The sequence below is a fragment of the Sturnus vulgaris genome, chromosome 4 (genome assembly GCF_052056855.1).
Source record: "Sturnus vulgaris isolate bStuVul1 chromosome 4, bStuVul1.hap1, whole genome shotgun sequence".
NCBI classification, from domain to species: Eukaryota; Metazoa; Chordata; class Aves; order Passeriformes; family Sturnidae; genus Sturnus; species Sturnus vulgaris.
In genome coordinates, this window is record NC_142246.1 from 31,684,334 (window position 1) to 31,702,375 (window position 18,042).

At 48.1% G+C, this 18,042-nt stretch overlaps 1 protein-coding gene across 2 annotated transcripts; it reads right to left on the minus strand.

Moving 5' to 3' along the window:
• Positions 1-6,218: 6,218 nt before the first annotated feature.
• HELT (helt bHLH transcription factor) lies at positions 6,219-8,112 on the minus strand. 2 transcript variants are annotated; one of them, XM_014889662.2, is made up of 4 exons: positions 7,804-8,112; positions 7,331-7,435; positions 7,090-7,186; positions 6,219-6,963 (listed from the first exon to the last, which is right to left on the minus strand). In XM_014889662.2, exons 1-4 carry the CDS (start codon positions 7,828-7,830, stop codon positions 6,470-6,472), a joined length of 723 nt encoding a protein of 240 aa, XP_014745148.1. In that variant the 5' UTR covers positions 7,831-8,112; the 3' UTR covers positions 6,219-6,469. The 2 variants fall into 2 exon arrangements, with proteins under 2 accessions (XP_014745148.1, XP_014745147.1); XM_014889661.2 differs by having other exon boundaries at positions 6,219-6,966.
• Positions 8,113-18,042: the final 9,930 nt, after the last annotated feature.

The following is an 18,042-nucleotide window of genomic DNA, read 5'->3' on the forward strand; positions in this document are numbered from 1 at the left end:
AAGGTTAGGTTATTTTCTCCCCATACATCTTTATAAACATGTGACTGCAGAGTTGAACTAATAAAATGAGCATGAGGAGCCACTGAAATATGCATCACTTACCTACTTGGCAAGCTCTCTGTTGATGAGCTCTCACCATGCCTTATTCTTGTGGAAGCAACTATAGCTTCATGGATGTCCAGGAAACTGCCACCTGCACTAGCTAAGGATCTATGTACAGTACATACATATAGGTAACAAGCATGTAGGAGTCTCTTGTTTCCTTTAACATACTCTCTTTTCTGCCAATAGTGCCTTGTAGACAGCAGTACCTTTGTTGTAATTGTACTAGTTTTACTAGATCTTTGCTGTCTAGCAGGTTTTGACAATATGAAGTATATTATGTACTCTTCCTCATATTTTTTTTCCAATTACTTTATTGCCTTTTCCAGACATCAAAGAGAATTACAATAATAATTACAATTACAATTATTACAGCAATAATTATTACAATTACTTCAGTAATAGAACTCCAGGAGTAGTTTTTTTTCTCATTTCTTTAAGAGGGTAGAAGATATTGTATGAAAAAAAGTTTGCGGCATAGAAAAATTACTACTACATCCTATGATAAAAAGGTATTTTGAAATGGAATATGACAGACTCAAATTATATTGATTCCCTTAGAACATTCCAGTATATAATGGTGTTGGATGGGATGCATACTGTCTCAGAGTTTCCTGAGGTTCTTGAAGTTTGGTAATCTGCTCTCAGTGAATCTCAGTGATCCTTGTTACACTTTTCTCATTTTGAAGCTATGTGGGGTTTGTTCAATAGGTTTTGTTGTTATTGTTCCTTCTACAGATACCAGTCCTGAAACCCCAGCAGCAATTTGATAGTAAGGGTAAATTATTTCCATACTACCAGGAGAAACCATCTAGGAGAAAATTCTATATCCTAACCTTTACTCATGGCTGTAGTGGTGTCACCTCTTGAAGTGAGTAAGGTTGTACAAGTGTATCAAAAACCTATCAGGTATATCAAACCTTGAGGTTGCCCTAGGATACATTAAAGGGCATTTTAGTTTGGGTGGAAAAGTAAAAAAGACAAATCCTGTATCTTAGTCATAAAAGACTGACCTTTAAAGGCTAGTCTCTGTGAATTCTTCCCTTGGAATGGCGCTAATGTAGCATGCATGGGAAGTTATGAGGATTGAATAAAGTCGTATTTAAACAAATAGCAGCCAAACCAGAGTAGGAACTACTGAGAAAAACGAAGCTGAATCAGATGTACCATGGAAGAGGGCCTGTATAAGCTTCCTGTGTGTGTAGTACACAATGGTATGCACACAATCACATATATCTGCAGAGGAGGAGAATGGAGGGAAGTGAAAAGCCACAGTCTCCTCTCCCCACAGTGAGAAAACACTGAAACCATGTCACAGCTTCCTGCTAGTGACTCTAAACTCCTCCAAGCTGATATCTTGAGATCAAACCCTCCCCTGACAGACTACCATCTGATCTCTCCTTTGAGAGGTTGAACCAGTGCACAGTGGTTCCTCCAAAGAACACAGAAATTGCTTTTAGGGGCAGTGTGGTTATGAGAAGGTGCCCCCAAAGAGGAACACAGATTTTAGCATTCATCCTTCAGACTTCAACTTTCTAAAAGAATGTCTAAGCCTCAGGCTAGGAACTCAGGGCAGGGAGATGGAGATACAGGCTGTTGAATCACAATGAAGGCACTTTCTGCCATGATCCTGGTCTTAAGGGTTCCAGTTGGACTGTGCCCTACTCTAAATACCTGCACCCTGTATGGGACTGAAAGCCTAATTTTGGTGCTGGAATTCACAAGAGATAGAGATGAACTCAGAGTTCAGGCACTTCCACAAAGCTAGCAGGAAACCAAAATTCTCTAAACAAAGTACTATGGGGTGAGCTGGTGTAAATCCTTCTACATGCTCTGGGTGAAGCCCTCAACAGGCATAAAATAACTTCATAATGCTCACCAAAGACATAAGAACTGAGTCACAGACCCTGTAATGAATTCCCTGTTGCCTTGAAGGACTCCTTTGTTAGAAGGACCTCATTTTTTTTAGTTGCACAATCATTACATAGACTATGACTGCATTTGGAGGTGTTGTATTCTTACAGTAATTAAAAATTAAATTGCCTTTAACTTTTCAGAGCATACATGCTAAAGTTTAAATTTCCTGATAGCAAAAGTGGGTTTTTCAGCCTAATTAATTGTATTACTTGTGATGAAGCATAATGCACATTTCAGTTGCTGCAGCTTGAAGATGAATGTTAAACAATCTCTTTCCTAAATTTATTTTTTAATTTAATACATTTCCTAATTTAATGTTCTGAGTTTGAATCTTACAAACTATTCCTCTTTCTTTCCATGTGATGTTTCATCCAGTAGTTTTCAGTGTTGCTTTTTCTCATCTTTTCAAATGAGTTTCGTTCCTTTTAATATGCCACTCTATACGCAGTATGTTACATGGGTAGGTATCCAAGTTTTAACCTTACATACATATTAAAATTCGTTCCTTATACTTCTTTCTATAATCACTTTTCTCTTCAAGAGAATTCAGTGTTCTTTTCCTAAAACAGCCTTTATGCACTGCGCGGGAAGTTTGCTAGAAATAGACATGATGATGTGAGACTCACCCAAGGCACGAGGCAAATCTGTGAAATCAAATGCTATATCTCAGCAAATACGGACCTGTAGTCTGGAGGGTTTCTTTCCAAAAGTCTGCCTTTGCAAAAGTGTTGCTGGACAAGCCTGCAGCTGCTTCAGTAGCATGTGTCTAATACGCAGACTGTTCCACAGGCAAACAGAAAGTTTCCTCCTCCTTGTAGTTGATTCAATTTATAATGGAAAAACAATCCCCCTGGACTTCTAGGCACTATTTAATTCGCTCCAAGAATGTGGCAGAAGGGCAAGAAGCTGATCTGATTGGGGTGATCATTGTACTCTGGCACCTAAGACCCACTGCTCTCCTAAGCACAATCCTGGTCAAATCATGCAGGCTACCCTGGAGTTCCGTTGAGCCTGAGGAATAGCAGCAGCATTCTACGGAGCAATGGGACCATAAGACTTATAAAGTGGTGGAGTCTTCACTATGGGGAAGGGATCATATCCATACCACTAGGGAGCCAATTATTGTGTGCATCTCTTCGGGAATAGATTGTAATTAAAAGCCTTCGTTGGTGCAGTTCCTCCTTTTTCCCTCAGTTGCTTCTTTCAAAATCATGGCTCAGTCCCTGTAGGTGTGCTGATGCAGCTCTTTGTGGTCCAGTGCTGCAAGCAGGGTCACGGACTCAAAGTACAATAAAAATACTTTTTTCTAGTTAGCTACTGACCTGATTGATGAAATGCTCCAAGAATGACTGTGTTGTCCTGAATTTGGGGACTTTGTTCAGTGGCATCAGCTCTATTCCCAAGGCTGGAAACTCCACAGTGTGGCACTACCGGCAAAGCCCCTAGGTCTTTGAATAATGCATTCAGACATGAATACAAAAACCATGGGAAAAAAGAAGAGTTCTGATCTCTGTTATATATGCTCAAAGTCCATAAACATTCTTTACTTATTTAAATAGTAAAAGTGAGACATTAGAATTTCCTTCCAGGCTTTGCCTGTTACCTATTGAAAACATAAAGCTTTAAGATGGAGAGGTTTTGCACAGGCTACTTATGTCTCTTTGATCTAATTGATGATGCTTTAAATAATAATGCAAATAAAGCCTTGGGATAAAGGAGGGAGCTGGAGATGTTTTCAATAATGCAATATTACGAAGATCAACATAAACTCTTCTACTGTCCGAGTAAATAGCAAGAGAGAGTCAGTATCAGATGCAGAACTGTGAACTCACATTTTTCTGTCCTTTGATCCCAACATGATTATTTGCTTTCAACATAAAGAAATTACTGAGGTGTGACCCTGCTGTACAACTGTTTGCTGGGGTGAGAAGAATTGCAGTACATGCAGGACATAGAAAGTGTGAGGAAAAGAGAGGAATTCTGATAGCAGGGAAAAGAGGTGGAAAAGAGGGCGTGAAAGGCATGGGAAAGGAAGGCAAGGCAAACTGTGGCAAAAGAGACGTAAAAGTCTAAGAAGGAGAAAGATAGCTAGCTGAAGGAAAGGAATAGGACATGTTAGAGCAAATAATTCACTATTAAGATTTTTAGCCAAGCAGGTGCATAACACAGAATCTAGTATTTTGAGGGCTTTGAGATTTTAAATAGTTTATATTCAGGAACAACCCCCTCTCTCTTCATTCCCTGTGCTAGGTGCTGCCGGACACCAGTAAATGACACTCCTATGCCAGACAATGAGCATTGCCAGCCCAGACAGGCATCCCACCTGGGACCGGGTACATCCTTTTACAGGCCCAGCACAGGTGTCATCCAGTTCCTACCTGCTCACAACAAAGGTGGAAGAGGATGTCCTTGGCAGAGATAAAATAAATCCAAGCGGGGGAAAGGCCAAAAGTCTCTGTCCTATAGGCACAGAAATGTAAAATAAGAAAAATTAACTGAACCTCTGTCAAAAGACAAGGGATTGCTGTCCCAAGGGAGCTCTGTACCCCACTGCCTATGCTGACTCACCTGTGTGCACAGAGATGGTGCACAGGTGTGGATTTGAGCTGGGAAGGCAGCTCAGCTTCCATGCCTGGTACAGCTGACTTTAGCAAATTCCAAAATAATTTCGGGGCCAAAAGCGGGAGGGTGAGCTCAGAGCCCTGAAAGAGTGGAGGGAGGGGAGACTTTTATCCTAAAGTCATTGTAAAGCCAAAGAGGGGTTTATCCTCCACAGCTAAATGAAAATGAAAAGAAAAAGGAAAAAAAAATCCAGGATAGCAACATGGGAGAGACAAAGACTGTCATGGACCAGTGCGAGTTTGCAAAATTATATGTAAATGACCCCAGTTTTGACCATGGTGGCCCTCTGCTAATCCCGGAGAGAAAATCTACTTAGCAAAGGAAAGTTTTGTTTAATTTAGTTAACAGGAACGAAAATGCTGAATATCTTTATATTTTCAGGAAAATGCCATATCTTTAATGCATCAGTGTCAAAGTGGGATCACAAGAGCTTAAAGCACACAGAATAAAAGTCATGTAGCATTTTGACTATATTCTGCACCAGTGCTGATAAAAATGAGCGTTAGACATATGTTTTCATAATAGGCACCAGCCATTCCTGCTGCTGAATGTGTTTAGCTCAGTGCATATTGTTCTATGTACACTGACCAAAAGAGAGGTTCCCTCTGGATTTACCATCCTAAAGGTGTCCCGAGGAAATGAGGGTGTTTTTTTCCCCTTCCTAGATAACTCACCATCATCACGCCGTGTGACCTTTTCCCCACTAATCTGGGATAGGAGTTTTTCCTGTATTTACAGGTTAAATGGAAGATACACATTCCACTTTTTACTCATTGTAATGAAGATCTTTTTGTCTGTCTCCGAATAAAGGGTCGGGTTGGTTTACAAATTGCGGGTCAGCCCATTCCGCGACCTGGGCAAACAGCCCAGGTCAAATCTCCTCAAAGCCTCCCCACCCAACTGGAATAAGTTAATTTACCCCTCGACGGCTCCGGCCCTGCCGGGCATGCCCGGTCTGCCCTGCTTCCAAAGGCTATGGAGACACCCGGGACGCTTGGTTCAGGCGGGGCTGGAGTTGCCCCGTCGGGAGAGAGCCGTGCCGCTGTTCCGCGCCGGCGGCGAGACATGAAGGACTCGCTCCCGGAGCTTCCATCGGTTTTATTCTCGGGACCCCGTACCCCCGCAGCGGCCGCCTGTCCTCCCCGCCCCGTCCTGCGCCTTCACCATTATTCATCCTCCTCTGAACAAACTGTGCTGCAGACCAATTCGCTGGCAAAGCACGCAGGAGATGCCGTTCGGACACATGCCTTTGGAGCCAGCCCCCACGGGCGCGTGGGAGGGCAGCACCCGCGGGGTTTGCCGGGGAGTGGGGAATCGCCAGCTCCGGGGTACCCCGGGACACCCTCCCAGCCTCCAGTGATAGCCTGGAAGCAGAAGCCAGGCGGCAACACCCCCCGGCCCGTCACGCCCTGCCCTGCCCCGCCTGCCCGAAGCGCCAGCCGCGGCCCGTGCGTCCAGCAAGCTCTCTGGCGCTCGCTGACCACGTCTCGCTCGTGGGTTTTTTTGCCCTGGGTGGATGCGTTGGGAGACTCTCACCGCCACCCGAGGAAGCTCTCTCACGGAAACAAAAAGCAGCGGCGGGTATAAACGTTTATTCCAAGGCATCACTTGTACAGGCACTGAACCCGGAGGTGGGAAGACGAGCGGGTGGGGGCACAGCTTCAGGCCCTTGGAGAGGGCGGGCGGGAGCAGATCTGGGCCCCCGGGGGCTCCTCGCCATCCGGGACCCCTGCGCATCTCCCTGCCCCCGGCAGCCTCCCCGTGCGCCCGGGTGTAACCCGCAGTGTCCGCGGTCATAAATAGGTGTTTTTTCAGGCGGGACGAGTCTCTATAGCATGGTGGGATGCTGGCCCGGGGGCAGCCCAAAGGCGTTGGGGTGGGAATGGCCGAGGAGGTTGAGGTAGTGGCGGTCCAGCCCCTGCACGGAGGAGAGGAAGGTGCTGCGCTGCTGGCCGGGGCTGGCGAGGGGAACGGCGGCACTGGGCAAATGGTAGGGCAGGGAGGGGCTGCGGGCGGCGCCGTGCCAGGGGAATGGCCCTCCCGAGGGCGGCTGGAGCACGCCCTCGGCGGGACTGTGGACGTGCCCGGGGCACTCGGGCCCAGGATGCAGCTGGTAGGAAAAGTCCGGCTCTGGGAGGGAGCCCAGGGAGGTGAAGAGAGGCTCAGTAACGAAGCGTGCTTTGGACTGGAGAAAGGCCAGGATGCGAGCGTACTTAGTGTCTTTGGTCTCCATCCTCTCCACCGTCGTCAGGTAGTGGACCAGGTTCTTCATGCACTCGTGGTAGCCGTAGTGGAAGTAATTGGCGAACTCGGAGAGCAGCTCTGCTGGAAAGGAAAGGGAAGGGAATCGAGCTCCTCAGGGTCTGGCCGGGAGAGGAGCGGGGAAAGCCGCCCCCACGCCGCGAGTGACCCGGCGGGGGCCGCGGGAGGTCGCTCCCGCCCACCTACCCTTCTCCCGGCCGCGGGGAAAGTCCGCCGAGTGCAGGGCCCGCAGGTACTGCACCGTCATCTCCAGGATCTCCGCTTTCTCCAGCTTCCCCGAGCTCTGCAACGGGCAGGGCAGGTGGGCATCACCTCTCCCCTGAGACTGCTCTGCGTTCCACTGGGCCGCCCCCTAACCCCACCGTATCGGGGGATATCGCGGCGCACCGGGGAGAAAAGGGCGTAGGGGCTGCTCCCCCCCGCCTACCTGCTTGGCCAGAGCCATGGGCACCGTCTTCCCCAGCTCGGTGAGGCAGCGGTTGATGCGGTCCCTCCTCCGCTTCTCAATCACTTTGTGGGAAACCGGCGTCCTCTGCAAAACATATGGGGCGCGTTAGCGGGGGACAAAAAAACAAATGGATCCAGTCTCGCCGTGACAGCCGCCCCCGTCCCCAGTCTCGACCCCTCCGAGGAAGCCAGTCCCCAACCCTGCTCCGAGCAGCGGTGCCGGGCGCGACGCGGCCTCGGGAGGGATGATGCTCCGGTGGCCGGTTCTCACCGCGCGGCCCTGGTGGCTCCCCACTACGCGGACGGCCCTGGAAGGGCAGGCTTGTTTTTGTGAGGGAGGTGTGGGTTCTTTTTGTGGGGGGGCTTTTCGAAGGGAAAGGCGGCGAAGAGCTGGGGGCCCGGCCGGCTTGGCGGACCCGCAGACCCGTGCGCGCAAGGCGGGCGGCGACTCACCCTCCGCTCCTTGAGCTTAGAGGCCATGGTGGGCTCTGCATCCCCTCTCTCTCTGGCCCCCTTATAAAGCCATCACTTCTTGGGGGGGACCCCGGGGGGCCTCCACGGGCCCGCTGATCCCATAGGATTAGAGGCGAGCGGCGCCGAGGGAATGTATGCATTAAAGATCAGGGTGGAAGGGGGCGAGGGGATGAGGGGCTTTTTTTTCTTCTCTCTTCTTCCTTTCTCCCCCTCCTCGCCCCCGTCCACGCAGCCGGGGGCGGCCCAGCTGTGTCGCCCCACGTGGACCTCGGAGACACACGTGACTGTCCCACAATAGCGGCGGGGACGGGGCCGGGGATGCGGCGAGCGGGGCGCAGGGCGCGGTATCGCGCCCTGCGTCCCGCTCGCCGCATCCCCGGCCCCGTCCCCGCCGCCAGCCTTCAAATCCCCGGCACCCCCTACCCCTCCCCTTAGCCCCGGCGCTGACTGCATTTTAAAGCCTGTCCAGAGTCATTAAAGTAATTAAGTAAGCCCTTAATAGGCTGTTCCGCCCAGTTCAAGGGAGAACCCTTGGAGACGGAGTGGCCCCGTTTGTTCTCAGGCTTTTCTCACACGACTTGGTGACACGTCCATCTTTATAAGAGATGGCAGCGAGGATTTTTTTGTTTACACCGCTTTATGCGCCGAGGACACCCCGGCAGGTGTGGGACCGGGGGGCTGGCACACGATATCCCCCCCGTCACCCCCCCTTTTTTTTTTTCCGTCGGCCCGGGGAGGCTCTCGCCAGCCTTTGGCACACGACGCTCCTTTTTTGTGTGGTGTGCGCGTCTGTGCGTTGTTGTTTTACCCCCCCTGCTCTCCCCCACTCCTTTGGAGAGGCTCAATTTGTAGCCTATTATCCTATAGGAAAATGTCCCATTGAAAAGTATGAATAGTTTCATTGGGCCTAAATTTTAATAATGCGGGTCAAAGAAAAGAGGGGCAAATAAAGAGGGGATCGCAGCTGGTCCAAGAGTGCATTATTCGGTGTCACCTGCGAGCGGGATCGCCGACAGACCCCCTATTCATTTGCCTAATTTTGGTCAATTTAACAAACTTCAGGAGAAATTATTGTGGCATTGTTAAGGAGGGTAAAGCTTTCTGATCGAATTAACAGCATGTTTTGATCCGGTAAATGTCATTAAAAAGAAAGAAACAATCGCGTTTAAAGGGGGGCTCCGAGTTAAACGCGCCAAGTGGAGACGCCGGAGCGCAAAGCTCACAAAGGGAGCAAGTAACTGCCACAGGGGAACTTTTGTACGCTCACATTGCTGAGGTTTTTTACACAAAAAGGCATTATTTCATACTTGAATACGTTTAATCCAACAATTGTCTATTTTCTGCAAACATATTTTCACAGCATTGTTAGCTTTCCTCTCCGCGGCCCTCTGCCCGGGCAGCCGCGCTCCTCGCCTGGCGAGCGCACCGAGCCCCCGGCCCGCCCCGCACAGCTCCGCACAGCCCCGCACCGCCCCCGCCGGGGCCGCCCCGCCGCGCCGGGGGGGCCGCCCGCCCCCGCCGCCCGCCGCCCCCCCCGACAGCGCGGCGGCGGGCACGGGCCCCCCCGGGCCTCTCCACGACCGGCGGTGCGCCTCCGAACCCGGCACGGCCCGCGGGGCCACCCTCCCGTCCTCACCTCCCCCCGGCCCCGCCACCGCCCCCGGCCCTGGCGCTGCCGCGGGGCGCCGCCACCCCTGAGGGGGAGGGAAAGTCCGAGAGCGACCGGGCCGGCGGCGGGGCTGCCGGGCGCCTGGCTCTGCCGTCCCAGGCGACGCCACCGAGGCCCGGGCAGGGCTGCGGAAACGGCGATATCCCCGCCATGTGAGCTCGGGCAGCTGTTCTTTCGGAAATCCCACGTCCTTTCCCGTATTCCGCGTTTTTCCACCCTTTTCCCTTTGCGGTTTAAAATGAGGAAACTATGCCCACCACATGTCCCCGAGTGAGCACGGCAGGTGGCACCGCCGCTCTCGCCCGTTCGTTTCCCCAGAAGCGGCCGGAGGACAGGCGCGGTGCCGGCCCTCACCCCACCGTCCCGGGCTGGTCCCCACCTCTCCGGGCAGGCCAGGAGCACCGAACGACTCCGCGGGAGGAGGCGGCAGTGGCCCCGGGGCGCGTCTACCCCGGTCGGCGGGACGGAGTGGGGCAAAGCCGGCTGCCCGCCTGGGCACCCCTGCGTGCCGTGCCGCCGGCCGTATTATTCTTCCAGGAGCCTTGTAGGTTTCAGTATATTCATTCTCGTACAATGGGATTAAACACTAACCGTTATCATCCAAATTAACTAAATTCTGAATAGAAAATGAGGGGGCTTTTATTTTTTTCCTCCTCTTTTTGCTCCACTGGCGGAGATGGAGTTGATCCTCTTACTGTCTGTGTTAACCGCCAGCTGCAGGCACCTGCGAGGCAACTTCTTACACGAGGGAAGTTGTTTATTTGCTCGCTGCCTGTTCCCTTGTTGGTTCCCCCGCGGGCCGGGCTGCCCGGGTCAGCGGCGGGGGGCGCGGAGTGGCCGTGGCATCCCCACGTGTGCCGCTGCCTCGGAGGGCTTCAGCGGGGCTGAAGCCAGAGGGAGATCACCCGACACTGCCGCGGTCGGACTATCACCCTTGTAGGGAAGCCAGGAGAAGGTGGGTTTGGGTTTTTTTAGTTTTTAATTCCCCTCGAGCGATTGTTGGCTCTCCTTGAGGGACACGCGTGCACGGCTCTTTGGCAACCCACGGCGGACACCCGCATCCCCATGACTCTCCACCAGTTTTCGCCTCTCGCCCAGGAGCTCCATGGGCCGCAGTCCTCTCCCCAGGCAAGGGACTGGCCGGCGGCCGGGGCGCAGAGCCCTGTCCTGTACGCGCGGAGCGGGATGAGCCTCCCTCGCCCCGGCGGCTGCAGGGCGAGGGCAGGCAGCACCGCCTCGGCCGCCCCTCGCCCTCTCCCCGCGGCCGGCCCGGGGATCCCCGCCTGGCGGGGCCGCGCCCCGAGAGAGCGGCCCGGCTCGGCCCCGCGGTGCGCTGCCGGGGTGCTACAGGCGCCGCGTCGCAGTGACGTGTGGCCTCTGTCCCGTGGGCACTGGTGCTGCCGACATCTGCCAGACACGGGCTCTGGCAGAGAGGTGGAGATCCTCTGGGAGGTGTCAAGCTGCTTTGAATTCGCATCTAGGTTTGCCTTTTTGTGAATACGGATCGTCTTCCCTCTGTTTCTTCACCCCCTCTTTTCTTTTTTTGATTCCTTGATAACGTTGGGGTTGCATGCAATTACTTCACCAAGTTATTGAAACTGTGGATATTAGGCTTGAAAATAATTGTCACTGTGTGCAAGCAAGAAATCAGCTAACCAGTCTCCCATGGAAAGAGTTGTCCATGCAACTAGTGTAGCAAGTGCAAAGTCAAGTGTCCCAGTGTGGCTAAGGCTGGGGTTGGCCCTGCCAGCATGGTTCAGTCCCATCCTGGAGGTCCTGCTGTTTCATGTGGAGAGGCATTCACACTTCTGGATGATCTCATGGCTGCTGGGGAATGGGAGAACTCACTAGGTGCAAAAGATCCTACTTGTAGAAGTGATAGCTTTATTACTTGGCAGTCCTGGGTCTGTAAAGAAGCGCTGATCTCTTCACTCAAGAGAAGGCATTTCTTTTAGGAGCTTAACCCTCAGATGTACATACAGCATTTCATCATATGGTGCCAGCTTTTGCTGTGAGTTAGTTTACTCTCCCTCTCTCAGTGAGGCTAGGCTGGGTTAGCAAGTTTCCAGTCTTTTCATAGCTCCTAATGCGCTCTGCCTCTGAGTATGAGGCTGCTTGGTCCAAGTCTTGTTCCTCAGCTGTAGAGGTATTCCTTACCTCAATGCTACTGTTTATTCCAGCTATAGTCCACTTCCATGTCTTCTTCCTAGTGGAAGGACCATGCTCCTCTGTCTGCTCATCTGCCACAAATAGTGGCATCAGCGAGGGGGGAGGTGATAACATTATAGGTTTTGGTACTCCATGCCAATATGGTCCTTCGCAGAAGAAGCCATGCTTGTAACCATGAATCTCTTGTATTGTTGGGTAGATTCAGAGTGCTCTCCTCAAAATCCTAGAGTGCTTGAGGAGGTGCTGTTTGTGCTTCAGAATAAGATGTTCGTCTCCATCTGTGAGATACGGTAATGCCCATAAGCTAAACTTTGATCTTAAAAATTCTAAAACATTGATCTTTATAATCAGAAGTTGTCAAGTATCTCTGCGGTGGAAGACAGGACTTCCAGGTCAGTAGTGGTCCTGAGTGCTGCTATATGCTTGTCAAATTCCATATCTGAGGAGGTACAGTTCACTGCAATCATGTTTTGTGGTGTAATTTCAATATAACATATTCTGTTCTTCATGATTAAAAGCTTTTCAGGAATGCAAACTCCGTTATGGATTACTTTTAGATTACTCTTTGTATTAACTTTTTTGAGTATGGATTGCTTGAAAGTCATTCTCATACGTTCCTGTAATTTGTAATTATCTCCTCTGTTGACTTTTTTCCCAGATATAAGATTTGAAGTTTAGGTTTAGATTTTTATGTAGTATAGCTAATGTATTCAGAATTACATAGGGTAAAATGTTTCACTGATTAAAATCAGGTGTAGCTATGTTATAGCCATTTACAGGGGCTGATTTACATTGACCGAAGACCTGGTACAGCTTTTGTCCATCAAATGCATGTATACATGGCAAAACTTAAAACTGTCCACTGTGTGTTTGTACAAGGTGAGTCCCCCAAGACAGCTGATAGATGTTTGCAGTTTTCCCAATGACAGCTATCTTCTCAGCCACATCACTATTGAGACAGAATATGTTGTTCCTTAAATGACAGCCTGTCAAAATGAGAACAGAGTGCTAAAATTTATTTCAGTGGGGTTTAGGTAATCGTGAATAAATGGGGAGGTGTACATCGGATTGCTTGTGACCGAGGTGTTCTAAATAGCTAAATAGCTAGATTAGTGACTGTCTGGCACAAATAAAGGCTGGAAGGTTCAGAAAATACAAGGACTTTTTCTGCAATGACATGTCTAATGCTGAAAAATGTCTAGCCCCTCCTCTCAAGTCTTAGTAAAACCTAAAAGCTTGCTCAGCATGGCTTCATAGAGGGGAAGTTGTGCTTAACCCACCCAATAATCTTCTAGGATGAAGTGACTGGCTTGGTGGATAAGGAAAGAGCAGTGGATGCTCTGAAGAAGAGAAGGCTTCAGGGTGACCTTATCACAGCTTTTCAGTACCTGAAAAGAACATACCGAGAAACTGAAGAGGGACTTTTTACAAGGGCATGTAGTGACAGTACAAAGGGTAGTGGCTTTAAACTGAAATAAAGTAGGTTTAGATTGGTTATTTGAAAAAAATTCTTTACTGTGACAGTAGCACTGAAACAGGCTGCTCAGAGAATTTGTGGATGACTCATCCCTGGAAGTGTTCGAGGCCAGGTTGGATGAGGCTCTGAGCAACCTAGTCTAGTGGGAGGTGTCCCTGCCCACAGTAAGAGGGTTGGAACGAGATGATCTTTAAGATCCCTTCCAACCCAAGCCATTCCATGATTCTGTAATACCATCTACTTGGCTTTTGATATTGTAACATCCTCCTAGAGAAGCCAATGACATGTAGGCTGGGTGAGCAGAACTTAAAAATGGCTGAATTGCCCAGTTCAGACAGGGATGATTTGGCACAAAATGTAGTGTCTAGTAACTACTGGTGTACCCTGGGGTTCAGTATTTGCTCTAGTATGTTTAACATCCTCATTAATGAGCTGGAACATACCCTCAGCAAGTTCACAGATGACACGAAACTGTGAAGAGCAGCTGATACACCAGAGAATCATTCTGCCGTCCAGAAGGGTCTCAACAGGCTAGTGAAACACACTGTCAGGAATGACATAAAATTCAGCAAAGGAAATGAAAAGTCCTGCACCTGGGAAGAAACAACCCACTGCACCAGTACATGCTGAGGAGCTGATTGACTGGAAAGCTGCTCTGTGGAGAGAGGCCAGGGGTCCTTGTGGACATCAAGTTGAACATGAGCCAGCAGTATGCTCTTGTGGCCAAGAAGGCTAATGGTATCCTGGGATTCATTAAGAGGATTATTGCCAGCAAATTGTGGGAGGTGACCCTGCCCCTCTACTCAGCACTGGGTGAGTCCACATCTGGAGTTCTGGGTCCATTTCTGAGCTCCTTAGTACAAGACAGAGATGGCCACACTGAAGAGACTCCAGCAGAGAGCCATGAGGCTTATTAGGGGATTGGAGCACCTCATGTAGGAGGAGAGGCTGAAGGAGCTGACACTGCTCAGGATAAAGAAGAAAAGGCTTAGGAAGAGCTTATCAATGTGTTCAAATACCTAAAGGAAGGGTCGAAAGAACTTGGAGCTGGACTATTTTCAATGGTTCTCAGTTGTGGGAACAGAGGCAATGTACACAAACAGTAACACAGGAGATTCTGTCTAAAATAGAAAACAACTCTTCTGCTGCGAGGATGGTGAATCGCTGTAGCAAATTGCCCACAGAGGTTGTGGGGTCTGGAGGTAGTCCTGGGCAACTGACTCTAGGTGGCCATGCTTGTGCAGGGAGGTTGGACCAGATGACCTCCAGAGATGTCTGCCAGCCTCAACCATGTCATAATTCTGTGCACTTCTGTGTGAACATCTAGTTTTGGTGTAATTCAGACCCACTTTGATTTGGCATAGAAGAAATGTATTTAAATTATTTCTTATTCTACACAGCAGATTGAGCTCTTTTACTCTGTCTCAACAGGACAATTCATTTAGATTCAGGGTTTCTACACCTGTGTCAAACAGAATAAATGGGAGGGAAGCACAATCTTTCTGTTAATTATACTTCACCACGTGTTGCATTGCAACTCGGCCCATTAAAGACTCATTAACATCCATTATACTTATGACTGCTTTGTAAATAATGCTAATTCAATAGGACTTCAGAGCTTAATTCCCTCTAGAGTCCTTTGTAACTCCTAGCCACGACTTACTTTCTAGCTGAAGTGGAAAAGGGGACTCCTGTGAGAGATTTATGGACTCTGCAAAGCCTATTAATTTAGTAATGCCATAGTTCAAGCATCTTATTATTATGAAACCCCAGTATCGAGCTCATTGAGTGGACTGGGGACTTACAAAACCTCCTTTTAGCAAAGCAATATTCTTTGATTCAGTCCAGCTTTACTCTTATTTCCCAGAGACTGAGTGAATCAAACACTGGTCCCTGCCACGCTGGCTTCCAGAGAATTATTTCTGAAATGTGCCCTTGTTGCTAACTCAGAGAGTTAGGATGCACAGGCTGTGCCAAGCTTTTTCGGTTTAAGGTTCCCCTGTAGAACAGTGAGGTGATATCAATGGTCCTGCATGCTACACTGGTGTCTGGCTTTTGTCAGGTTAATCCAGCGTTAGCATATGGCCAGAAGCATAAGCCTAAAATCTCAGAGACTTTGTGAAGGCAGATAATATAAAGTTTATACTGTGAAATAAAAAAAGAGAGAGGGACTCATGCCTCAGGGTCCCTACAGAGTCTGCAGAGGACTGCAGCTCCAGCCTCTTGCAGGTTCATTTTTGCTGTGCAGGTGGGGTGGCCGGCCCTCCTGCTGGATCTCTAGTGTAGATACTGAGTGGTTTTGGTTGCTGAAGGCTGAGTCATCACTTGTTTCTCTGTATCCCATAGTAGCTTTGAGTCATGGCTTGTCTCCTTTATTCAAAGAGAAGAGAGACAGATACAACCAGGAAGGGAGGAACACACAGCTGGGAGGCGCTGTTCTGTCTGCTACTGGGAAAAGGTATATTTTAAGAGTTAAAGGCTTTCCCATTGCTGTCTGACTTTTTGTTCTGTGAAAGTCTTACCCTTCTGACTTAATGCTGAAAAGCGTTGTGCTTCTGGAAAGTTTAGGGGTCCTTTAAGTCAAATTCTTTGTCTTGCACACCGCCAGTAGCCCTCGCCTATCTCTGAGCTCATAGCCCAGAGGCAACTCAAAAGGTTATGATAACATGTGATGATAACATCCCACAAATTCCTCAAAAATAAGTATGAAATTTGCTTGCATGTCCTGGCTTTAAAATAGTCACTTCTTGCATAAGTACACTTTTGGTGATAGCAAAGTGAGATGTCTACTGCTAGACAAACAAAACATGACTATTAAATACAAACACTTTCTTTAAAAGCTGTCAAACTATTCTGGGTAAGCATCATCCCCTGCTCACCCTGTTCTTTGACTCTTTCTCAGTACACGTCTATCTAATGCCAGAAAGAGAATAACAGAGCCCTGATCATACCTTGTAGGGATGTTCTTCTGCCAAAACTGTATATCTGACACAGGGATAGCAGATGGTGACCAAATATTTCTGCAATAACTCTCCCTTTCTGGGTAAAATTAAGAGCATATTGAAATCCCAGCATTCATAAGTCATGAGCCCCCAAACTCTTAAGTGAAAAGTCAGGAACTTAAAATTGTCAGCAATAATAACAAGCCATCAGAAGGTTGGTTATTTCAGTGGTTTTCCATTTGTGGTTTTTCCTTCCTCAGCTTTTATGACTCAGGTTCTCAGGCATTCTGTATAACCATCAGAATAGAAAAGTAACTTCTTTGAAATCCTTAGATCCTGAAGCAGGAGTGTAAACCACTGAATATAATTAAATTTTCTAAATGAAAACATAATGATTTTTGGAATACTAGAAAATGTATCAGTGCTAGATATGGTGCCACCCATTTTTCATTTCATCTGGATCATTTTTTGAACAAATTATAGCAGACAAGGAAGAAGTACCCATGTCCCCTCTGGCTTTAATGCCATGTCCATTTTGATGGAAAGCTGCTTTACGTGCCACGAATATGCATAACCACCTTGTGCATGGCCTGAGATCCCATTCTTCCTTCACATTCATATCTCATCCTCTTGATGACACAGGTAGGAGTATGTCTGGACACCAAGCCTGTTGTGGTGCTTTGAACATTAGTGACTGCTTTTTCTAATAGATTTGGTTTGGTTATGGGATAGGGGAAACAGAACATGAAAATGTCAGTGCTAGAAAGGAGAACTGGGAAGAGTTTCTCAGTGACAAGCATTGGAATCACCTACTCCATTTTGATCTGGGACTGTTTCATCCAATATATGTATGTATATGAAAAGAATATATAAATGGCAGTGGTATAAAAAGCACTAACTTCTGCACTATTGTCTTATAGGCATATGTGAAGATTAATGTAAAATGCAGATTGGAATATCGCTGTGCCCCATAGCACATGTGGCTGACAAGGTAGGAGGGAGTGGAGAATACGTCCCACAGTTTGGTTCCGGCATTTGCAATGTGGAAACATCCAAATTCTTCTTCTACAGCCCATCTATGGTGCTGAAGACAGGCACCATTAGATAAAGAAACAACATTGCCTGTATTACTTGTCAGCAGGAAATTTTAAAAAATAGCGTAATGTCGAACGGTGTTAACGCTCGTGGCAAACAGGCAGGCTTTTCTTCCAACACATGAGCATCGTCACCGGGGAGGCTGCTCAGCTCCCTCTTCCCGTGTGGAAGCTTTGTGGAAAACTGTGGGAACATTAGGGGTTGGCTACTGCCCTCTAGTGATCGTCACTAGCACCTGAGGTTTCATACTCGCCTTTTATTTTTTTAATCAAATTGCTAAAAATAAACTTTGTATGTGATCAGATGCATGAAATTCAGTATTATGAAACAGTGCCTGATTCATCAGATCTCAGTATTTACAGCAGATGATGAAACGCTTCTAGCATGGACACCAGCTGATACAGCTCTAAAAATACAGTTAATGCAATCCAAGCGTGCTGTTAGGCATTTAAATTATCACTTAAGTTAATATTTCCCAATTCTTAGGAAACTAATCTTATACTAATACTAATACTAATACTAAGCTTATTGATAGGATTTTTGCCTGAAAGAAACATTGCTGCATTTTAAATACAGCCTTTCAATAACAAGCAAATCACATTTTTTTCAAAAAAGCCATCAACATAACAAAACTGACTTCCCATAATGAATATGGGAAGCTTTATAGAATATAAATTATTGAGAAACAGAATATTTGGTTCAAGACATGATTTAGCTGAATTTGTGAGTAGCACTAGACGCCTCTCTCCCTTTTCCTTTTTTTTCTTCCCTCTGCGCTAAAATGATCAGATATCTGCTAGTTAAGAAGTAGGATGTGTGTTTTTTGCTCTAGTTATTGATGCAAAGTGCTCAGCTCCCTGGTTCAG